The sequence below is a fragment of the Chelonoidis abingdonii genome, chromosome 5 (assembly GCF_003597395.2).
Source record: "Chelonoidis abingdonii isolate Lonesome George chromosome 5, CheloAbing_2.0, whole genome shotgun sequence".
In the NCBI taxonomy this organism is placed as follows: domain Eukaryota; kingdom Metazoa; phylum Chordata; order Testudines; family Testudinidae; genus Chelonoidis; species Chelonoidis abingdonii.
The window spans coordinates 34,736,587-34,761,590 of NC_133773.1; the positions used below are offsets into that span (position 1 = coordinate 34,736,587).

The 25,004-nt window shown below is 39.4% G+C and overlaps 1 protein-coding gene across 1 annotated transcript in view; it reads left to right on the forward strand.

Annotated features, from left to right (window-relative positions):
* Positions 1–25,004, forward strand: part of CENPE (centromere protein E) — a 76,034-nt gene that overhangs the window by 39,182 nt on the left and 11,848 nt on the right. The window contains exons 24-37 of the mRNA XM_075066218.1: positions 1,019–1,330; positions 1,532–1,690; positions 2,156–2,368; positions 4,854–5,012; positions 6,317–6,538; positions 8,188–8,350; positions 10,781–10,998; positions 12,192–12,341; positions 12,640–12,861; positions 16,208–16,357; positions 16,636–16,857; positions 18,745–18,945; positions 19,034–19,180; positions 24,317–24,529. Of these exons, the coding sequence (XP_074922319.1) occupies positions 1,019–1,330; positions 1,532–1,690; positions 2,156–2,368; positions 4,854–5,012; positions 6,317–6,538; positions 8,188–8,350; positions 10,781–10,998; positions 12,192–12,341; positions 12,640–12,861; positions 16,208–16,357; positions 16,636–16,857; positions 18,745–18,945; positions 19,034–19,180; positions 24,317–24,529 (2,751 nt within the window). The remainder of the gene's footprint in view (positions 1–1,018; positions 1,331–1,531; positions 1,691–2,155; positions 2,369–4,853; positions 5,013–6,316; positions 6,539–8,187; positions 8,351–10,780; positions 10,999–12,191; positions 12,342–12,639; positions 12,862–16,207; positions 16,358–16,635; positions 16,858–18,744; positions 18,946–19,033; positions 19,181–24,316; positions 24,530–25,004) is intronic.

Sequence of the window (25,004 nt, forward strand, 5' to 3'; positions counted from 1 at the left end):
TTTGCAAGGGTTTGATCCATGCAGGATTAGCCATTGGAGCCACCTGACTGATAAACCAGCCCATCTAAATAAGGTCATGAAAAGATAAGTGTGCTATAGTGCAGCTTGCCAGTGCCAGTGCATGGGTGCTCACATGAATGTGTAGTAGCACCATGATTTTAGCACTGTTGGCAGTATTTCATGATGAATGGATTTTTTTAACTACATATTAAACACTCTGTAAGCCCTCATTAGAAAGCAGTCTGTTAGTCAATATCCCATTGAAGTTAATGGGAAGAACTGTGCCGTAGGACTATGATGTCGCACAGATTGTTGAGTGGCAGAGACAAAACATCTGCTTCCTCTTTCATATATCATACTCTTCTTCCCATCCCATCCCACAGTCCTTCCTTTAAAATATTTTCTTCTTTAACCTGGTTGTGTGGACAGGCCATCTTGTAATATGCTGAGCAGTTATCCCCTATCCTCCCAGCCTCCGCCCTGACTTCCATTAAAGTTGATAAGAGTGGAGCCAGCTTAGCTCCTCACAGAATTGGGCCTCTAACTGCTACACAATTGATTTTTGTTCTGTTAAAAAAAAAAAAAAAAAAGAAACTAAGGTCTCAAACTTGAGAATTAGTACATGCTTTAGTGCCCTCTATGGCTAAAATCCATAATCATATTATACTGCTAAAAGTATGCAATGATAGAAAGAGGGGGAATTTGGGGAAAAGAATGGTCAGTGGCATAAAGATGCAATTTCTACATAGCCCTAAAAAGCTCACCAGACTAATGTGTCCATGTACCATGCTCTAAATCTTGGACTTCTGGCGCTGAAACTGGTGCATGATTCACTTTTTTTATTTAGATTGGGCAAGATTCTGGGAACTAGGATGGACTGGATGCAATTTTCAGTTAATGAAAGCTATGCTTTCTATTAAAAGGCAAATACATACAGGGTTGGGGAAGAATGTTTGAACACAGTATTTGACTCTCCATTATAACCTTTAATATGCTTGGACTTTCTTACAAACTAAAGCTCTCCAACAAGATCCAAGAATTGCAAGAAAAGACTGCTGAGCAAGAACAACTTCTTGGTGTGAAAGAAGAGCTCAATCAAGCTCAGCAGAGGTTGAATGAAATGGAGCAACTAAAAGAGAAATCAAAAACTAATGAATCTAGAATAGAGGCCGAGAGGATGGAGAAACTGGCAATTATTCAGAAACTCCATGAAAGTCAAGAAGAGATCAAAATTCTAGTCCAGGAAAGAGATGACCTAAAGCAAAAACAAGAAACCCTTCAAAATGAGACAGACCAGCTCAAGGAGGATATACAAGAGACAATTGCAATGGTAAGAAACTCATGTGAATCAAAATGAATAATTGTGCAGCAGTGGGGAATGCTACAGAAATGCCTAGAAATAGTACTGAAAGATAAGGAATGGTGGAGGATAAGATGGAGAAGGAACCTGTAATAAACCTCTTCCAACAGATTAGTTACTGATGTGACATGAGTTTGTTTTGACATGTATAATTGTCCTATTGTACTAAAGAACATCCTGGCACAGGAAGAACTGAGAAATGCGCAAAGCTCTATCAAGCAGTACCAGAAGACTGTTGAGGAGTTGGAGAAAGATATTTCAGAGAAAAGATCTGTGATTCTAAATGCTCAAGATACTCTAGGAGAAACTGTTGGTGAGCTAGAGCTCAAGGTAAGATGTCAAATCAATTTGAAAATAAAACTGTCAATTCACATCTTGGTTTAAAATTTTAGATTTGTGAAAACAGGCCACCCATGCCTATCTTGCACAATCTCCTCATCTTAACCATTTTCCTTGAAACCTTCTAGTCAGTAACTGGGATCAAGAAGGGAACTCCCTCTAGGAGCTGTACCTCTACCATTTGCTCCTCTGGATCTTTCCATATTCTTCAAATCATCAGGTCTTCAAACGACATAGTAGTAGTAGTAGGACATCTGTTAGTTAAATTGTGAGGTAAGAAGGTGATTGAGCCAAGTGAGGTGTAAAAGAAGGGTGGTCCAGGTCTTTTCATCATTTGTTGGGGTCAAATTCCTACCTTGGTGTTACATAGCAGAATGAATAAATGTCATTTAGGTTTAATTTTTTCTCCAAGTCTTTGAATGAATGCTATCCTGTTGGGATACCCTGTCTTTTTAGATATTGCAGCTGACTGAGGAGGTAAAACAGGTCACTTTAGAGAGAGACCAACTTCTTGAAGAAAAAGTTAATATTAAACACCAGGAAGACAGTGATCAACTTCCTTTGCTACAAGAACAAATCTTGTCTCTTACCCAAGAAAAGACTGTGTTGCTGCAAAAGTTGGAGAGTCTGCAAGTGGAAAAGAAACAGTGTGAGGAATGCACTTCATCGGTAACTATTGAGAAGTCTGATTGCCTAAAAATTATTTTCCAAATGTAGCCAGCATTTGATATTTAATCTCTTATTTGAAGAGTAATAACAGCATTCAAAACACAGGACCCTTTTCTCCTTCTAAAGGAGTTAACTGTTCTCCAAGTAATTGTGCACATACACGTTCCAGTATAGGTGTACATGTGCCCAATTCCATCAGTTTTGCCAGCAGTTCCACTAGACAACAAATGTGCCTCTTCTCTGCTCATGTGCTGAGGCAAGGGCATAAAAGGGACATGTCTGCTACCTCCCTCTGTTGTTTCTCACTGCTCATGGTGAGAGTTGGTGCTTCCAGGACCTATTGGCATTGGTTCACCAGCTTTCAATTAATCTTGTTTTTTGTGTATAGTTAGTTCAATAGTATAAGTTAGCAAAGTTAGTTTAGGTAGTCTTGTGGGTTTGGTATGGAAAAAATCCCCAGTCTTTAAGCAGCATGCCCATGTATGTGGCCTTTGTCACAGATAGGCACAGAAGCTGCTTAATTTGTCTGGGTGAGGAGCATGTGAGGGAGATGGCCCTTATTTGCACCTCTTTCCCTATCATAATTTAAAAACAGAGGGATTTCCACCTCAAAGTTCCTCTTATGAAGTGGGCAACTCATCCGTCTTCAGAACTGGAGCCTGATCATGAGAAGACTAACTCAAAAGTGCCCCTGCAGCTGCTCTGGATTCAAAGCACAAATCTGGAGACGAGTGCTGCTTTTTATTCTCTTCAGTGACCACTTCAAAGTGTCCCAAGCATCCTTCCAACTCTGACAGGCAATCAAAATCCCAGCCTTCACTTCATAAGAAGGCTTCCAGCAAGTCCTTTGGTGCAGTATCAAAGCCTCTCATAGGCACAGGCACTCATTAGTTCCACCTGGGGCAATACCATACACTTTGCCTCCTTCGGGGGCTGTTGGGACTGGTGTCTTCACCTTCTGGAAATCCTCGCAGCTTTTCGTTGCCTTGGCTGAGAAAGTGAAGGGGCAACTCATCTCCACCCAGCGTCTTTCCCGCTGGATTGCCTTGTGTATATGCACATGCTATGATCTGACAGGGGTTCCTCTGCCACCGATCGTTAGGGCACACTCAACGAGGGCTCAGGCCTCATCAGCTGGCTACGTAGCCCATGTCCCTATCCAAGACATTTGTAGAGCGGCCACTTGGGCCTCAGTTCACACGTTCACTTTGTATTATGCGATTGTCTCCCAGTCTGGAGATGACGGCGGGTTCGGCAGAGCGATACTCCGTCCCAGGCTATCATGAAGTCCTACCCACCTCCAACAGGTATAGCTTGGAATCACCTACTGTGGAATACACGTGCAGTCACTCGAAGAAAGGACAGTTACCTGTTCTATAACTGACGTTCTTCGTGATGTGTTGCTCATGTCTATTCCACACCCCGCCCTCCTTCCCCACTGTCGGAGTTTTCCAGCAAGAAGGAACCAAGGGTGCGGGGAGCACACAGTCCCCTTTATAGCACGATATACAGGTGCCACTCCAGGGGTCGCCACAGTGCTCCCCCAGTACGGGTATTGCTAAGGGAAAAACTTCCGGCACTGGTGCACATGGCGAGCACACACACCTACTACAGAATAGACATGAGCAACACATCTCGAACGCCAGTTACGGAACTGGTAACTGTCCTTTATCATTCATCTTCTCTACAGTAAAGTATAAGTGGATGTTAATGAAATGCCATCTATATCATATCCATCTCTGGGAGATGTAAATGTGGATATAGCATTACCAGAAATGCAAATCAGCCAATGTGTTTTTAAAAATTGTAATTTTAGATTCTTCTGTTATGAAGCAGTTGTCATAATAGAAAAACTTACCTGGTTTATGAATGTGTCTTTACTCCATTAAGACAAATAAATGGCAATGAAGATTTAATATCTTTAAGAGATTCAAAATGTTGACTCTGGCATTGTCACACTCAGTGCTATAAATGAAAGTTAAATAGTCCATCCAATATGCAAATATTATAGTCTTCAACCTCTCCAAATAAGTTTTTAAAGAATTGCTTTGACTTTTCTTTTCAAATTAAAAAAAAAAAAATCAAACAAATCCAACAGCTGCAACAAAAGTCTACTCAGCAAGAACAAATAATTGGCTTGAAGGAAGAGTAGAGGCATTCAGAAGAGGCTGCATGAAATGGAGGAATTGAAAACCCGTGAATCTAGAAAAGAGTTTTCAGAGCACTCAAACTTCATGATTGTCAGGAAACAAAAACTGTAGCACAGGAAAGAGATTATCTGAAAACACAAGAGACTCTCCAAATAGAGAGGGACCAGCTCAGAGAGACTATCCAGGAACCAATTAGAATAGTAAGAAATGTAGTCTAATTTTAAAACTATTAAAAGAATTCAAGTATCTTTATGAACATTGGCATAGTATTTTTTTTTAAGAGACACTTAATGTTCACTTTCAACAAATCTTTTTTTCATGTCCTTTGCTTAAAGAATGCAGAGATGCAGGAAGAACTGAAAAATGCTTATAGCTCCCTCAAACAGCATCAGGAAACTATTGAGGAGTTAAAAGGAAATATTTCAGAGAAGGAAACTCAGCTCTCCAAAGTTCAAGAGACGCTAGGGAAAACAATTAATGATCTTGAGCAGAAGGTAAGATGTAACTTATCATATTAAAAATTTGTTTAACACTGCCTTCTGTGTTCTCTGCGGACTTGTATTTAGCAAATTTATGATCTGTGGAATCTTAATTTCAGTTTGTAACTTCTCTAAAATATGTCTTTGCCCAACATGGTACTGAAGGGCAATGAAAACCTAATATAACTAACTTCACAGCTAAAAATTGAGTAGAGATTGTAATAAATAAGTTTAACCAAATTTTGGGGTGAAATTGTGGCTCCATATGAGTCAATACTAAAACTCCCGTGGACTTCACTAAGGGCCTGGATTTCACCCTTAATATGTATGACAAGGCTTAGATTTTTTTTTTTTTCTTAAACTGTCTGGAGGAGATCTTTTGATGTAGTTCTGGATCAAATGCCTACATATTAGTAAACATTCTTTGAACTATTTTAAAAAGTCCTTTATGAGCCTCAAAACGCTAAAGCTAACATAGAAAATCTTAAGTTTCTAGGAGCTTTTTTAATTGATGCATACATCTATTGTAATATGCCTGACAGTAGCGTGTAAAACTATAAATAGGCTTGGATGGATTAGATATTTATCAGTAAATGTCAGTAAACATCTATTTCACACACAAACCAACAAAAACCGTCAATGATCAAAATTTACAGCTAAGCAAAGTAAGACGAATGCTGCTTGAGAAATTATTACTTTGATTTAAGGATATTTACTTTGTATATTTTGACATGATGTTGGTAGCTTGTTTTTAATGGTTATAAAGATTTAGCTTTTTGAATCTCGACGTCTGTCATTAAATAACTGTCTGATCCTCCGCACTATTGTCTGACACATACCCCACAATTTTCTGAAACTATGAAAATTTAAATCAGTAAAAACTGGAAAAATGCTTAAAATAAACTTCTGGCAATATAAAAAATAAAAATTGAATTTTTCCAAGCCTAACTATAAACCACTTTCATGTGGCCATAAAATTGGACTGATTTTTTTCATCCATAAACTACTCAAATAAATCCTATTGAAAACTTATTAGGCTGTGATGAAATCTGTCAAATGTTGCTTTGTTTTACTATCAAAGTTTAATAATAAAGGAAATCTCATTTAATATGGTATAAAAAACACTATTGGTAACAAACCAATGAACTTACTGGTAGATCATTTCTATGAAGTGTGCACCAAACATGAATTTTTCGTAACAGAATCGGTATATTAGGTCGAAAAAAAACTTTTTTTTACTTAAAGTAATCACAAAATTTAATGAAGCTTTTTTGTGTGCTATACCCTTGATGATCATTCCAATTCTTGTTTTCCTTTAGGTCATTCAGCTGTCTGAAAACCTGACTCTTGTTTCCTATGAACATGACAAACTACTAGCGGAAAAAGAACGTATTGAACAAACAATGAATGAATGTGTATGTCCACAGCTGCAGGAGATCTCTTCAGTTACTCAAGAGAGAGATGAGTTTCAGCAAATTCTAGCATGTGTTAGAGCAGAAAGAGACCAGTTAAAGATGGACATAGAGGAAAACAAAGAGAGGGTACGTATCAAACCTCTCTTTAGGACTTAAAATTACTTGCAAATGTTCAGAGTGGTTTAAACTGCTTTACAGTTGAATTCCTGAAACTGACTCTTGGCCAGGATCACTCCCCCAACTACCATAGGTTGTGTTTTGCAGTCCCCAGAGGGCAATCCAGATTTGATGTGCTCATAACTGTAGAAGTACACACTTAGTTTCTATAACAGGATATAACAACAGTGATTCTGCATTTAACTTTGACTACAACTGTGTAGAACAATCCATGTTTAATAGTAACAGGAGACTTGAGCTCCTGGATAATTCAGTCCAGGCTGAGTTGGATTAGGGGAGAGGTTAGTCCCAGGAAGGAAACCAATTGGCAACACATTTTCCCCCTCTAATATTAGAAGTAAAACAATGCCATGATATCTCAAAGCACAGCATATGTACGCAGCAGATACCGCTTTGTTTTATCTGTAATTGTGTTGTACCTGGCTTCATCAATCCTACCTTGTCTGGAAGCAAGTATTAGTGAAAGGCTTTACCTTGCATGTGATGAAAATCAGATTCTGAAGTTAATGGAAGTAAAATAACAAGCTATTTTCTACAAGTTCACTAAACTCTGGTCAGAAATAATAAGTTTTAAGTAAACTTACCAAAGACTGAACTGGAATCATTGATTTTAACAGGAATGGGGAATTGGAGTAGCCCAAGTATTTCAGTAGGGTAGCAGAGTAGAACTCCTGATCAATCTTAATGGCTTCAAGCTTTAAAGCTCTGAGATACTTTTGTACACACAACAGGTGCAAGTGCACAGATCCAAGTAATCAAATTTATTCTTTCATTCAGATGTTGATCTTAATAAAACAACAATTGTAAGTACATATATACATACCTGTTCCATGAAGTGTACTGGTGCGAGACTTTGTTTCTTACTCAGTGTTAGAACACTGAGCTTGAGAAAATTTTTGCTGTGGTCACTGAGCATGGACTCGGCGATCTCTTGTGATTATATTCAGAAAACCATCTGAAAGGCAACCTCCTAGTACCCAAATTTACTAGTTTTTTTTTTTTAACTGTACATCCATATTCTATTTGCCTTTTGAAGTTGGCAGGGATTATATTTCCAGAAAGAGAGCCACTGTGTCCTTTTTGGAATCCTTAGAGGTGGGAGGTATTGATAGAGGATAAACTGAATTTTCATGGCTTTCAGACAGCAGACTTAATGGGTATGTTCTCTTTTAGAACCCTTGAGCAGTTGTGCTTACATCTTTTTTATAGTTCCAATTTGATAGAATACAGCGAAGTCTCTTATTAAGTATCATCATGTAATGCAGGGGTTGGCAACCTTTCAGACGTGGTGTGCAAAATCTTAATTTATTCACTCTAGTTTAAGGTTTCGTGTGCCAGTAATAGATTTTAACGTTTTTAGATAGTCTTTTTCTGTAAGTCTATAATATATAACTAAACTACTGTTGTATGTAAAATAAATAAGGTTTTTAAAATGTTTAAGAAGCTTCATTTAAAATTAAATTAAAATGCAGAGACCTCCCCGGACTGGTGGCCAGGATCTGGGGAGTGTGAGTGCCACCGAAAATCAGCTTGCATGCCACCTTCAGCACTCATACTATAGGTTGCCTACCCCTGATGTAATGTCTTTTGTGTTTCAGTCTGTGAAAATTCAGGCAGAAATGGAAAATCTACAGAAGGAACTGAAATGTCAGAAAGAGCAGGTTGATGCCCCGAAGAATGTGGTGATAGAGAGAGAAAAAGAGTTGTTGAAGACAGAAGAAAAACTAGCAGAAGAAACAACACAACTTAAAGAGAAGGCAAGTACTGTAGCAAGACAGCAAGGGCTACTGCCTACCTTTCCTTTCCAGGATAAAGAACACTTACATAACGTACTAGACAAGTAGCTTTTTGATCATCTTTCTAGTACTAATAACTACTTACGGACGAGGTTCAAAAGTTCTTGGCATGTTTTCAAGACAATGGATCTGGCTGGATGCTGAGCACTCTTGAATATCTGCCTCACAGCTGTCTTCAACATGATACCTTGGCTCCTCTTCCTGCTTGCTCCTATAGGAAGATCCAAATCCTGAGCTTGCTGTCAGTCTGTCATGAAAGTGATTGAGATGTCACCCACAGATGACATGAACTATCAGAACTTGGTTAAGAAGCACAAAAATGAAAACTTTCATTTTTATGCTTCTTAGCCCTATATAAAAATATAAATAACTGTTGCTTACAAGAAGTTCCAGGGAGAGGACAAAAAGTAGTGTCTAACATTAAACCAGACAAAAGAATGGCCCTAATCCCAGGGAAAATATCTTCCTGGAGTTTAAGGACTTCCATCCTGTGTCATCTAGTAGTTTCTATTCTGACTACATCCCCAAAGATAACACTAGGATTGAACAAAAGCATAACCAAACAGTAAATTATAGTGCAGGCAATCAGATGCTGGTGCATCAGTGGTCATGCTCACACAGATGCATCCATTCCTTCAAACGGGAACTTTTTTTTCCAAAGGACCTTATAGAACGAAAGATAGGAAGTACTCATTCTTTTTAAAGGTAAAAATGTCATGGTGCTGTGAGTTAAAAGCGACTGACTTTTTTCTCTAAGTAAGGACATTCTGTCAGTAGTGAAGTAAACCTACCTGGAGTCTGTATCCTTCAGCAAGGAAGATATCTTCTGGTTAGCTCATCAGTGGTCAGCTGTTGTTAGGACAATGGACGGATGAGAAACACTCCAAAAGAGATCAGTTCAGTACAAGACAGTTGAACATGAACTTGGGTATCTGACTTTTTTTTCTCCTTCCTTTCAATTCTGAAACTTCATTCCTTCAGAATATGCAGCGGTATTATATTCTGGAACCAACATGGTTACTAGAGAGAAAAGGTGGGTGAGGTGGTTACCTGAACAATTTTGAGCCCCTCCCGTTTCCCCAGGTCCAGTGGCCCTCTATGGGTTAGTGGGACCTTTTTCCCAGTGAAAGAGCCTTCACACAGTAATATCCTTAATCTGTATTTATTAGCAATTAATCAACAGAATACACATGCCAAGCATTCCAGTGATCACCGCTTCATAAAGCAGATGGAGTTCTCCTGATGGCCAGTCAGGATCGAGTTGTCTGGGGCTCTGGCTTCTGCACAATATGGTGTCAGGCAGCTTATCCAAGTTCTAGCAGCTTGTTCTTGAGCTGTCTCCCAGAGTTAAATTCCAACTAGCTTTTCTTCTGATTCTTGTATAGTTAAAATGAGTTTCTTTTATTTGTATCTTAACCAATTATTTTACTCAAAATGTAGCTATGCAAAAATACTAATCAGTCATTGTACATAATGTGACTATACAGAGGTTCACATGCCTAGGACCTGCCTACTCATGTATCTTTTGCATTTTTCAAAGTTTGTTAAAACATCTCAAGGTCTGCTTATTTTTATAACTTGTTGGTGGGATGCACTCTTAGGGTAGGAATGCTTAATCAGCAGTAGATCGTGACTACCTGCTCTTTCAAAATATTCTCTCTAATTTCTCAAAATAACCCATAATGGGCTATTTCCCCAGCAACAGCAAAACCTCATAATTTTTACTTATCCTCAAAAGCAACTTCTACCAAGGAACTCTCTGACACCAGTAAAAAAATTGCTGAAACTCAAGATTTTTTTTTTTCTTTACTGTATCTATCCCTGTTAGGAATGCTGCAGCTGCCATTTTGTTTTATCTGCCTAAGCCTAGGCCCAATTTTCCTGACTATAGATTTTCTTTTTTTCCTGGTTTATGGTGGCTGAGCATACAAGATGACTGCGGTCAAGTCCGAGTCTCTCCCACAAGGTAATATCTTTTATTGGACTGACTTCAGAACCTGAAGGACTTGAAGAATAGCTCTGTATACACTCAAAAGCTTGTCTTTCTCTCTCCAACAGAAGTCAGTCCAATTAAAGATTACCTCACCAACCTTGAATCTCCTTCAGAATATGGCAAAGACATTAAGTCAAAGAAAAATTTCTTGCCTACTGTTTGTAAATGTTTTTATTGGGCTATCAATCTTAATTACATTTCTGGTGTAGCAACTCATTTATGTGTTTATAAAGAAAGGTAAAATTTTATTTTTAGACTTTGACTGACTGCTTACATCTGTTCACCATACTGTTTCCTGTAACTTTTACCAGAATGATAAACTTTGGGGGGTACTATTTATTGTAATTTTGTTTGATTTACAAATTTTCATATATGTATTTCTTGTATGTTTTTAATAGATAGAAAAGTTGAATGAAGAATTAAACCTAGTCTCTGGTGAAAGGGATCAATTGCTGAGTGAACTGAGAGAAAAGACAGAGGGCGAGAATGAACGTATTCAGCAACTGGAGGAACAGAATTCCTCATTAACAGCGGAAAGAGACAAATTCCAGCACATGCTGGAGACTGTTAGAGCAGAGAAGAACAAACTCGAGGTGGACCTTCACGAAAGCATTGAGAAGGTATAGCAAGTGTCAAGTAAAGTGTAAAAATATTTAAGTGTTGTTTCATTCTTGCAGACCTCCCAATAGGCCTGGAGGCATCGGACACCAATACCCATGCTAATAGTAATTGTGCTTTTAAGAACTCAATAGTTAGAGATACTTTCATCTTTATGTAGGGCGCAATGCCTGAGTGAAAGGATTGGTGGTAACTTAAATGTGTGGTAGGCTTAAGGTTTGTAAAATTGTGGAAGATCCATTATAGTGAGACATAGGCTGGAAAATACAGTGGTACACTAAGGTTTGTGTTGAAATGATGTTTAGGAACACTTCTGTGGCTGCACAGCTTCTCTTCTTATTCATGACCAACAGATAATGCTTCTCATCTATGCAGTTCACCCAGGGTGAAAACAGGCATGATTCTGTAAATCTTTAGCATGGTAGTAAAATGTTGACCAAAAAGATCCAAGAGTTAATTACATCAGTTATTTCCTCGTAGTAGACATCCATAGCCAATTGTCTCTAGCAACTGGGATTGCTGGTTTTCTGCATCAGTATCCTATGAGTGGAACTCATCAGGGTGTGTCTCCAGAATGTTCTTTTGAGGATATGCACTCACTTGCCAGATGTAATGCAAAACGAAGTGTCACACACAAATTTTGCATCCAAAAGTTTCTTTGCGGGCAGGTATAAATCACTAACATACTGACAGCCAATTCAGTTGTCACTCCATTCCCTTCCAACTTACTATTGAAGCAAGTCTCACAAGATGGGGAGCATGCCTGGAAGACTAACTTACGAAAGCTCAAGTACATATCCTTTTAGATCACTTTAACTGCTCTCAGATGTGTGTATGAACACACACATGACATGACCTTAATTGGATAAGTAACCTCTTATCTATTGTTCTTCCTAGTCTTGGCATACTCTTTTCCAGTCACTATCCCTATCCTCACTTGCCTTGCAAAATTGGCTAGGGTTGTATTTGCAAAATGAGTCAATGTCCTTTCTGGAATTCCTAGAGGAAGTTAGCATGGGAAGTATCAGCTGAGAATAAACTGAATTTTCAGGGTTTCCAAACAGCAGACTTAAAGAGTATGTTGACGGTTCTCTTTCAGAACCCCTAAAATGAGCAAAATTGTTTCTTTGTGGTTCCATATTGATAGACTACAAGGAAGTCTCTTAAAGATCATCATGTAATTCTTGTGTTTCAGTCTGTAAAAATTCAAGCAGAAATAGAAAATCTACATGAGGAGCTAAAAAAGCAGGTTGATACCCAGAAGAGCTTGATGGTAGAGAGAGAAAAGGAGTTGTTGAAGACTGAAGAAAAACTAACGGAAGAAACAACACTACTAAAAGAGAAGGCAAGTGTGATACCAAGAAAGCAAGGACTGCTGCCTAGCTTTCCTTTCCAGGACAAAGAACACCTATCCAATATGTTACTATAATTTATATATATATAATTCCTATAATTTACTAGAGGTGAAACTCCTGTTCACTCTACCTGTTGTTGGATATTATGACTGAATGCTTGCCTGAATTTGTTCACAGTGCCATTTCCTGTAGCTTATTAGAGTGGTGACTTTGGGGGATACTGTAACTTTGTTGGTATGAAAGTTTGTAAAAACCAAAGAGTATGTATTCTTTTGTATGTTTTTATAGATAAAAATGTTGAATGAAGAATTAAACCTAATCTCTGGTGAAAGGAATCAATTGCTGAGTGAACTGAGAGAAAAGACAGAGGGCGAGAATGAACGTATTCAGCAACTGGAGGAACAGAATTCCTCATTAACAGCGGAAAGAGACAAATTCCAACACATGCTGGAGACTGTCAGAGCAGAGAAGAACAAACTCGAGGTGGACCTTCATGAAAGCATTGAGAAGGTACAGCAAGTGTCAGTGTAAAAATATTTAAAAGTATTGTTTCATTCTTGCAGCCCTCCCAATAGGCCTAGAGGCATCTGACACCAATACCCAGGTTAAGACCAATTGTGCTTTTAAGAACTCAGTAGTTAGAGATGCTTTCATCTTTATGTAGTGCTCAATGCTTGAGTGAAAGGATGGTGGTAATTTAAATGTGTAGTAGGCTTAAAGGATGTGGAGCGTCCATTACAATTAGAAATAAACTTGAAGTTTATACACTGATACGGTAAGGTGTGTTGTAATTGTATTTATGAATACTTCTGCGGCTGCACAGCTTCTCTCCTTATTCATGACTAATGCTTCTCATCTATGCAATTCACCTAGGGTGAAAACAGGCATGATTCTGTAAATCTTTAGCATGGTAGTAAAATGCTGACCAAAAAGATCCAAGAGTTAATTACATCAGTTATTTCCTCGTAGTAGACATCCATAGCCAATTGTTTCTAGCAACTGGGATTGCTGGTTTTCTGCATCAATATCCTATGAGTGGAACTCATCAAGGTGTGTCTCCAGAACGTTCTTTTGAGGACATGCACTCACTTGCCAGATGTAATGCAAAACGAGGTGTCACACACAAATTTTGCATCCAAAAGTTTTTGTGGGCAGGTATAAATCACTAACATACTGATAGCCAATCCAGTTGTCACTCCATTCTCTTCCAACTTACTATCGAAGCAAGTCTCACAAGATGGGGAGCATGCCTGGAAGACTAACTTACGAAAGCTCAAGTACATATCCTTTTAGATCACTTTAACTGCTCTCAAATGTGTGTGTGAACAAAAACATGTACATGACCATATGAGGTCAGACCAATGGTCACTATGCCGTTTGACAGAAGAGTAACCAATACCTACTGCTTCAGAGCAAGGTACAAGAAACGATGATGTAGGGGGCAGTTATGGAATAGCTTTCCTTTAGGACATGTTTGCTCCTACATCCTGTCAGAGATTAGTTTATCATCTCAAAGTATGAGCAGTTTATCTTCTGTCCAAAATCAGGGTGTAATCACAGTTCAAAGCCGCCTGCTAGAAATGGAAATAATTTACAGGGTAAAGATGAATGTACTGCTTTTCGAGGCAGTTCACATAAAGGATACAGAAAAGAGACCTGAATTCCTCCACTGGCCTAGAAGGCACTTGTTTTGGGCTTGATAGTCAAACATCCATTGCACGTGCAAAAAAAGATCAAATCTCTAGAAGCAGGGACCTCTTCTTCATCTGGGCCTGTATCATCTACTGTTAATGGGAAGTTGAGCACAAGAATTTTGTTAGCTTTGGCTCACTGCTGCTTTGTGCTACCTAGACAGAACTCAGTCAGGAAACTTCATTCATTGAACTGGTCAAATTTTGTTTTTTGGCTAAGGAGAAACAAGTCTTTGTTTGTACAGTGCCTAGCTTAGTGGGAGCCTGGCCTGTATATCTTGTTGTTATCAAATAAACAAGTTCTGGTGATCTCAACTACACTAGTTTCTTTGAGATGATTGATTAAAGTCCCACAGCCAAGAACTATAGAAGGTCGGTAACAGGCCCTATCAGTGTTCATTTAGGTAGGCACATCAGACTCCCCATATGGGTAAAATGTCAAGATGATGGATTAGACAAGTGTATAGCTAGCCTCTCTAGTCACTATTACCTCCTAAAGGTAGGGTGTAGTATAAGTTCTGTCTGTATCAGAACCACACTGCTGTTGTCATGAGGAAAAGGTCATAGCTCCAGAAACCTTTTGACCCAAAGTAAATTCTTTTTTCCGCAATTCCTATGAAATATTTCTCCCATTCTGTTCCAGGCCTTTGCACTCCTTTGGAAGTTTGTGGCATAAGAGGGCCGCCATAGAGTTCCAAAAATGTATATCAAACCTGTTGAGCGCATGTGCCAATTGTAGCATGTTGATCTCATTCTATCCAAAATGCTAGGGCTGTGGCACTGCTGCAGATGAGAAATTTAAAATCCTACACCAGTTGGTATGGATCTGTAAGCATCTGGAAGAACATCCCTGGAATCAGAACTCCCTATATGGAGTCCCTAGTGACATTTTGAAATAGGGGGTGTTGGAGCATGATCCGAGGAAAACTTTGAAAAACGCACTTCCATTTCTTTGTAGAGGTATCGTTTGGTAGGAAGAGGCTACTGGATTCATTCACAGATTTCTAAAATTACAAAGCTTTTGCTATGTATGTGGGGCACTTCTATTTCTACCTATTACTCTACCACAGGGGTAGGCAACCTATGGCACATGTGCCAAAGGTGGCACAGGAGCTGATTTTCAGTGGCACTCACACTGCCCAGGTCCTCGCTACCGATCTGGGGGGCTCTGCATTTTAATTTAATTTTAAATGAAGCGTCTTAAACATTTTGAAAACCTTATTTACTTTACTTACGACAATAGTTTAGTTCTATATTATAGACTTATAGAAAGAGACCTTCTAAAAACATTAAAATGTATTACTGGCACGCAAAATCTTAAATTACAGTGAATAAATGAAGACTTGGCACACCACTTCGGAAAGGTTGCCGACCCTTGCTCTACCATAATGCCTGTTAACCTTCTCACACCATTTCTGGGAATCACTGCTTGCTACTTTCCATTAGTGATGAATAAAGAGAAGTTGTGCAGCAGAATGAGAAATTTCTTATGATTTTGTCCTGCTAGCAGCTTCTCTCCTTCAACCCAACTGGGTGGTCTGGCAAATGACTGCAATACAGTTTGTAACAAATTCCTTTTAGAAAAATATTTCAGACTTAGATATATAGATGCCATAAGGTTAGTTAATTTAATTTCAAAGTATTGCCTTACAAATGCTGGTGAGTGAGTTGAAGGCCAAGGCTTAATCCTAGACCTTCCAGTAACAACGCTGGAGTTCCTTCAAATTCCATGTGTAAAAGGTACTATCCATTTTTTGGCATGAACTTAGAGAAGCGACTAACAAAATTATCAAGAAATTTTTTTTTCTCTCTTATACTTACAGAGAACAATTGGATAAGTAACCTCTTACCTATCATCCTTCCTAATCTAGGCATACTCTTTTCCAGTCACTATCCTTGTCCTCACTTGCCTTGCAAAACTGGCTAGGATTGTATTTGCAAAATGAGTCAATGTCCTTTTCTGGAATTCCTAGAGGAACTTAGAGTGGGAGGTGTCAGCTGAGAATAAACTGAATTTTCAGGGTTTCCAAACAGCAGACTTAGTGAGCATGTTGGCGGTTCTCTTTCAGAACCCTTAAAATGAGCAAAATTGTTTCTTTGTGGTTCCATATTGATAGACTACAAGGAAGTCTCTTAAAGATCATCATGTAATTCTTGTGTTTCAGTCTGTAAAATTTCAAGCAGAAATAGAAAATCTACATGAGGAGCTAAAAAAGCAGGTTGATACCCAGAAGAGCTTGATGGTAGAGAGAGAAAAGGAGTTGTTGAAGACTGAAGAAAAACTAACGGAAGAAACAACACTACTAAAAGAGAAGGCAAGTGTGATACCAAGAAAGCAAGGACTGCTGCCTAGCTTTCCTTTCCAGGACAAAGAACACCTATCCAATATGTTACTTCCTATAATTTACTAGAGATGAAACTCCTGTTCACTCTACCTGTTGTTGGATATTATGACTGAATGCTTGCCTGAATTTGTTCACAGTGCCATTTCCTGTAGCTTATTAGAGTGGTTACTTTGGGGGATACTGTAACTTTGTTGGTATGAAAGTTTGTAAAAACCAAAGAGTATGTATTCTTTTGTATGTTTTTATAGATAAAAATGTTGAATGAAGAATTAAACCTAGTCTCTGGTGAAAGGAATCAATTGCTGAGTGAACTGAGAGAAAAGACAGAGGGCGAGAATGAACATATTCAGCAACTGGAGGAACAGAGTTCCTCATTAACAGCAGAAAGAGACAAACTCCAGCACATGCTGGAGACTGTTAGAGCAGAGAAGAACAAACTCGAGGTGGACCTTTACGGAAGCATTGAGAAGGTACAGCATGTGTTGAGTAAAGTGTAAAAATATTTGTAAATGTGTAGTGTTTGATTCTTGTAGCCCTGCTGATAGGCCTAGAGCAGTGTTTCCCAAATTTGGGACACCACTTGTGTAGGGAAAGCCAGTACGTCCCTCGGCCCGCTCCTCAGTGGGTCACAGCTGAGAGTGTCAGATTCAGGACAAACTGCTGAGAAATAGGGCAGACTTAACCCCCAAACTGGTGGTTATTTTATCATTAGTTTATTTCAAACCTGTAACAAAAGTAAACTTCTGGCTCATCACACTGGTTAAGAAGAAATCAGAAAGGCAGTCTCCTTAGCCATCTCAGCCCTCGTCTCGTTACCCTAAGCACTAGACTTTATGATGAGTGGTTACTGAAAGACATTTTTATCTAATATAGAGTCCTTCCAATCTCAAGAGATGAACCACTTGGCCAGGTCAGTATATAACTCAGATCTTGCCCAATAATCATGCCGCTGCCAATCCTTTAGTAACTAAAATCTAAAGGCTTATTAATGAAAGAAAATAAATAGATCACATACATTCAATAATTGCAATATTCTTACATCAGATTTGTAGCAGACTGCTGACTTGTAAAGTTTCTCTGGCAACTTCCAAAAAATTGGAAGGTCCTCAGTCCAATGTTGTAAATCCACAGTCCAGAGAATCAGGGCAGGAAAGAGGCAAAATGGAGTTATTCCAGGGGTCTTTTATACCCTTTGCCGTGTGCCTGGAAACTTTCTGTTTCAAACAAAACCCAATCTGTAGAAAGTTACTGGCACAAGGTGGAGTCCAGGGTTACATGAGTATATCACATATCCTTGCAGAGCTTGATGACTCTCAAGGGGTAGCCATTGGCCCCTTGGAGACTGAGGCTGTCCGCAGGAAGAGCCATCTGGTCAGAATGAGTTTCTTCTATGGCCCATTGAGAGCAAAGTGTCTTTAATGGGCCATGAAACTTGAATAGTCCATTCCCAATGTGCTGGCTAGACTGGATATAAAGTACCTTGTGTTACCCCAGGAAAAAGACAGTTGTGATACAGGTACATAGCCAATATTCATAACTCCAGATACAGTGATAACTGGATTTAAACAGGATAATATTTAGCAAGTCATAACTTTTCTATTAACACCTTATATGACACACTTTGTAGAAGATTTCTTGCAATCGTTTTAACAGTGGTAGCGTCAATGATATTCATGGTCTCATTTCAATCATATAGCATCACACAAATACTCTGAGAGGACTAGAGAGCCAGGAATAGTCAAAGCAACACTAGTATAGCTTCTCCATTCACTTTTTTGCCTCTTCACTTCCATTTTGACCTGTAACATTTAAGCTATTCAACTTGTGCTGTCTCCTCAGGTGACACAAAACTCACAGAATAGTTTTAAATTTGTAGTGGCTTCATTCAATGGAATAGCTGGTGTAGATAGGTCAATAAAACCAACTGCAAACATCTATACCATCACCTACCCCTCCGTCTCTTATGTTCTTTCATTATTTGTTCTGAGTTTGCAGTAGATGAAGATCCACTACACTGAAGGTTGGTTGTTTTGTTTATTTGTTTTTTTTAACCTCCTTCACTGGTGACCCAAGTCAAGATTTAAGTCTAGGTCTCCAAAGGGGAAATGCTAACCCACAAAACTGATATAATTACTTTAGCTCCAATTCTTGTATAATTATGAGAAGGAGAAGGTTTAATTCTGAAATGTCTTTTGTTTCTAATTATCTTTAAATCCTACCTGGGAAGGAGCAACTTAAAAGGTGATGTTGGATGGGTGTTAGTATGCAGTATTTGACAAAATTGAGCGAATACTCTAATACTGAAAGTATACATAATTAGACCAATTCATAGTAATGTTGTTTAACTGTTTCTGTAGGTCAACCAGTTAACTGAGGCATTAAACAGTGTTTCGCATGAAAGACACCAGTTAGTGGCTGAAAGAACTAATCACTGTCTCCAACTTCAAGAACAGATTTCATCAATTAATCAAGAGAAAGATGAGCTCCAACAAATACTTGAGGGTGTAAAGTCTGAGAGAGACCTGCTCAAGACTGAACTGCAAAAAAATATTGACATGGTTTGTCCAAAATACTATTAGATACTAATAGAAGTCATATTACTGTAAAATTAGAGATTCACTTAATGCTTGTTCATATGTTTTTCAGTGCACTGAAACAAATGCAAAACTTAAATGTGCTCTAGATGAATTGAAACAGAAGAATCTGAATGATGTTGCAGTTCAAGCAAACCAACCAGATGACACAGAACTGAGACATGCAGATAGTATGAAAGCAAAAGCCTTGGAAGTAAAGGTAAATATCATTTACATAGGTAACTGATGTGTGAAACTGTAGAACTGTTCATTCCCTGATATAATTCTAGAACAGTATCTTTGTCTGTCTACAACATAATTAAGGTTAAGATTTTGTCACTTTTATTTTTAGTGAAAGTCACAAGACAGGTCATGGACCATAAACAGAAATTCATGGGAGCCCATGACCTGTGTGACTTTACTAAAAATAACCAGAGGGTAGGGATCTGGGGGGCAATATGACCAGAGAGGGGGAAAAGGGGTACGTGGCCCTGACTGCAGCCAGGGCCAGTTGAAGCCAGAAGTCACAGAGGTCCAGTCAAGTTACTGAATCTGTGACTAAATTGTGTCCTTAAACATAATGTATAATTCTTTGAGTGTTTGCTACGTGTCCATTCCAATGTAAGTATGTGCATTGCTGGAATTATTTCCAGCAATGCACAATCTGAATACAGTTGCTGGAATTATTTCCCCTAGTGATATCTGTTGGGTCAGTGCCAGTGCCATCTGGTGTTGCACACTCATAGTGCCGATATAAAGGGCCCTGCCGATCTACTCCCATCAGTTCCTTCTTACTGCCAGTGATGGTTGCTGGAACTCCTCATTGCTCAGGAAATTTTCTCCTAGTGACTCTATTTCTTTAGTGTAAATAATTATCGTAGTTTAGTTTTGGATGCCCCCATGCTTAGTGGCGTCATCCACATCCCGGTGCTGGGGCATGCTTTGGTCACCAGGTTTCAGATTCTGTGCTTCCTGTGGTAAGTCTGTGCCTTTTAGTGACCCGCACTTGAGTTGTCACAAATGCTTGGGGGAATCTCAGAGGAAAGACTGTTGCCGAATCTGCAGAAACTTCAAGCTCCGCACCTAAAAGGACCAAGAAGCAAAACTGAAAGTCCTCCTCATGGGGGCAACCTTAAGACATTCCTCAGAGCCATACTCTGACTTGGCATGGGTCAGCAATCTCTGCACAGATCTTCTTTGGTGCCTAAGAAGAAGCACTGTAAACACCAAGAGAAGAGCTGATTGCTGGTGCCGAAGGTGAGCAGATGGGGACCAGGAGAGAGCCAGACCCACATCTGGCCCCTCTTCCTCCATGGCACTGCAACAGGCACTGCAACATCAGGTCCCTTCAGCTCCGGTGCCAGTGCAAACCCCACTGACACCAGCACAGGAGCCACCTCCTCCAGACAGACAGCATTCTGGCCAGTTTACAGTACCTTTGACTCCAGAGGCATTTGCAGCAGCCAGGGACCTGCTTTCCCTACTGGTACTGGCACCCTCAGATTGTCAGGATTTGGCACCGCTGGTGACACTGAGTGGCAAAGAGTTGTCGCCAGGATTTCACCTGGTACTATGGCTGCCATCTAGAGGAAAACTCCTGTTGGCAGCCTCATCAAGATCTTCCCTTCAACGTTAATTGCCAGCATTAAAGGGAATGGCACTGCCTTGGTCTCTACACTGCAGTTCATCCTCTTCTTCAGACTCGGAAGTGGGATCTTACTCCCCTCCATCACCACAGCCGCCCGCGCTGCTCCCCAGGCCATTCCTATGGGACTGCAGCCCCAAGTACAGGAGTGGCTGCAAACATTTGGCCATTGGGTCATGGGGACCAGCATCTATGTAATGGCCATTTTTGAACCATTGATGGTTCCCTGCCACAGGGCACCAACCCCGGCCTCGTCCTACGTTTTCTTATTAGACCTCCATTGGAACCAATGGCAACATGCTCCTGTGTTCACTTTGCTATAAAATAGCACTTCTTGTTGTACCTCTGCCAAGTGATCAGTGAAATTGGAACCCTTATGGCATACCCCTCATACACAATTTTTCATAAAGACAAGTTACGCCATGCCCACATCCCAAAGTACCATCCTTTTTCCCTCTTAATCAACCCGTTCACCTACCTTGTTTCTTTCCAAAGCCTCACAGCAACCAACAGGAAGCAGCATTGCACACCTGGACCTCAGATGAGCATTAAGCTTTATACCTGGACAGAACACATTATGCTATCACCCAGCAGGCTAGAGAAGAAGCCGGCTCTGGCCATGCAGTCTTGCAGTCAGTCTGTCCTTAAACTCCGAACTCACCTCCTGTACAATTGCTTGGGAGTCACCTTCATTGGGATGGATATGTGCAAGCAATTTGGGGCGGGGGGGGGGGGGACCTGTTAATAAACTTTCTGTAACTGATTGTTCAAGATGTGTTGCACACGTCCATTCCAAAATGACCCTCCATCCCTCTTACCGGAGGCAGTCAGTAAGAAGAAATTGAAGGGGAGCAGGTTGGCAGGGCCTTTTATACCAGCACTATGTGTGCATGGCACCAGAAGGTGCTGGAGCTAACTGATACCACTAAGGGAAAATGTTTTGGCAATTGTGCTTGAGGTGTGCACACAGCTATGTTGGAGTGGACATATGCAACTCATTTTGAACCATTACAGAAAGGTTAGTAACCAGTTTATCCTAGGTGATTTTAAATTGTCCTTTTTAGCAGGGTTTTTAGCCTTCTAAAAATATAGAGGTGGGGTACATGTGTCCTAAAACGAAGTGGTTAAAAACTCACAAATCATTTGGGGACATGGTGGTAACAGCTTGTCTGCCGTTAATGTGAGAGACTCTTGAATTGAACTTTGCAGTTAAAATGTCTGATCTTAATTATGGGAACAAAACCATTCCATAATGTTTTTACTGAAAAGTTGATATACAAGCACTCTTACTTTGATGTTTTGTAAAACTCATAGCTTTATTTAAAAAGCTGTATTTAACGAAGCCTTTCTCCTTTCAAAACAGAAGAATCTTCTAATCTCTGTAAAACCTTGCTAGTGAGAGGAGCATTTGTACAAAACCTTGAACAGATCTAGGGTGTTGCTGATCTGCATAGATCAGGGGTGCAAAGATGCAAGGCTTAAGTGACTTACAGCTTACCTTTGTACTTCCCTGATTCTGCTGCAACTGTGCGCAGGGTTAATCTGAACTATGCTAGAGAGATGTAAAGTGTTTCTCCAATTTACACCATGTTTCAAACACCCACATGCTATTGGTAACTGACCTTACTTGAAACAGTTGCATTCTAGTGAAGATGCTGTCATGTTGCTGATTGCTGTTCCTTCCAGTATCATTCTTAATGCAGCTCAACAATCCCACTTGCTAGCCAACCATGTGTCAGATGGTTTGGTTTTAGCAGTAGCACTCGTACGATTCCTTAAACTACCATAGAACTGGCTTATGTAAAACATGTATCTGACATAGATAATGTTCAAAAACTTGAATATGTACATGCAAGATGGTGGACACTGGAAGGAATAATTTGAACTACTCATGCGTTCGTGATGTTTTTCCTCAGATGTCAGTTAATTTGCACCTGTGCAAAATTGTAGACCGCTCAATGAAGACCTCTCCTTTTTTGGCTGTTCCTGCATATTAACATAATTTTAGGTTCTATAAGGAACAGAATGATATATACTGAAAATTTTAGAACATATCACATAAATCACTGATACAAACTCTCATTGGAATACTTCATGTTCATTTTTTGGTCACCCCGTCTCTCAAAAAGATACAATAGAGACAAGAGCCTAAACAGGTGATGGGAATGAGGAATGGAAAAAGTTCCATATGATTTTAGTTGGGGATTGGTCCTGCTTTGAGCAGGGCGTTGGACTAGATGACCTCCTGAAGTACCTTCCAACCTTGATATTCTACAATTCTAAGAGAGTGAGAATGAAAGTGTGATGAATAAGATGGTCCAGAGAGAGCGAGAGAATAACAAATTATATAAATAAAGTAAACTTGGGTAATTCTATTCATCCTTTTTCATAATACAAGAACAAGGTAACATTCAATGAAACTGAAATACAATCAATTTATAACTGATGAGGAAAATAGGAATTGCCATATTGGGTTAGACCATTGGGCTAGCTCAGGGGTTGCAAGAGTATTACATGGGGGTTGTAAGCTATCAGCCTCCATTCCAAATCCTGCTTTGCCTTCAGCATTTATAATAGTGTTAAATATATTAAGTGTTTTTAATTTGTAAGGGGGGGGTCACACTCAGGGGCTTGCTATGTGAAAGGGGTCACCAGTACAAAAGTTTGAGAACCACTGGTCTAGCTAGTCCAGGGACCTAACTGACAGTCTCCATCTGTTTTGAGGAAAGGATAAGAGAGCTTGCAGTAGGTAGTTATTGAATAACCTGACCAACAGGAGAAGCTTCTTCCTAGCATCCATGTCCTGAAGACTTTTTTGTACCTTCTCTAGAATGTTGGTAATTTTTTAACGATTACAAAACTGGATATCTGGTATCAGTATTGATATACATACAGTCCCTTTTTTGGTAAAATTAACACTACATATAATTAGTCTGTGCAGTTCACTTCCACAAACTGTCATTGGGGCCAGGAGTTCATTAGTAGTCAGAGGGTTGGATGTTCGTATGGTTAGTGCAAACATCCAGTGTTAAGGTAGTAAAGATTTTTGTTTTAAAGATATTTGAAAGAGAAATATCCTTCATGCTTTATGACATAACACATCATCTAACTAATAGGGATTAGGAAGAAACTTCCCTATGGGCAGGTTATTTCATAACTGCCTGCTTTAGGGTTTCTTGCACTAGTCATTTTAGACAGAGGGTAATGGTTTAATATGGCAATTCCTATGTTTTCTCTGGGGGATTGACGTATTGGGGAATCTAACATCTTGTTTAAATGTAATTTATTGTAACCAGAGACAAGGAAGGGGACAATAGCAGTTAGCAAACTTTGATTCAGTGCACTTTCTTGAAATGTTCAGTGTCCTGCGGGGGAGGGGGCGGCCGAGCAGAGGTATGAATTTCCTTGAGTCTAAGTCATGGAAACAACTTGAGCTCATTTGAAAGCATATAATTCTGTCTGGGGCTCTGGCTCTTTTAAAGAATTACCAAACTCTCTGCCTTTGTACTGTCTGACCTAATTTGCATCCCATTTACTTCTGTGTTGAGTAGTGATTGTTCTCTTAATATTATAAGACCAATAAATTCCCTAGAGAACACCTGGAGTTGGATGGGCTGTTAAAGCTTCATCCAATCATTGATCACTTTGTAAAATATTCTTCAAGGATGCTTTATTCTTTATTGTGGCTGATTCCATTTCTCCTTATCTCAGGGGCTTCTGGAGAAATTCCTAATGATGGAAAAGAAATATGAGTGTCTCACTACAGTGTCTCTAAATCTGAAAAGTGAACTCAGCAGTCAGAAAGCAGTAATAGCTGGGATGCTGACTCACCTTTCTCCTGAACAGGCTAAACAAGTCAAAAGGCTTCAAACTGAAAATGAGAAAATAAGCAATCATCTTCAGAGCTTGTTGAACAAACTTAAGGTACAAATTTCAAACAGGTTGTGTGGAGGGCTTCATGTAGCTCTGCTTTTACATTATAGCCAATATACTAACACAAGTGCTCATGGAGCACTCTGGTTGTGAAGAAATCCCTAACTAATATGTAGTGTTGGTGTTGAGCTGAACCTGTCCTGTCCTGCTGTATGCAGTTATTGCAGAACATATATAGTGTGTGCAATGTAAACTGATATGTAATTGCTGCATAAGTCCTATATAATGGGGCCAATTAAGGACTATAGAATTGGCCTTAAACTCTGAATATAGTTCAGCTACTTTGAATAGTCTAATATCCTTAACATTTCTTTAAAAAGTTGTAACTGGTCAAAGAAAACTTGTTCTGTATGCTAGATGCTCCATAAGTAGAATTGTGCATCATTATGTAAACCTCTTCAAAATACAGGTTGCTTTCATAGCATAGCCTTGTCCCATGGCAGGTGTTAATTTGAGACTTTTATTG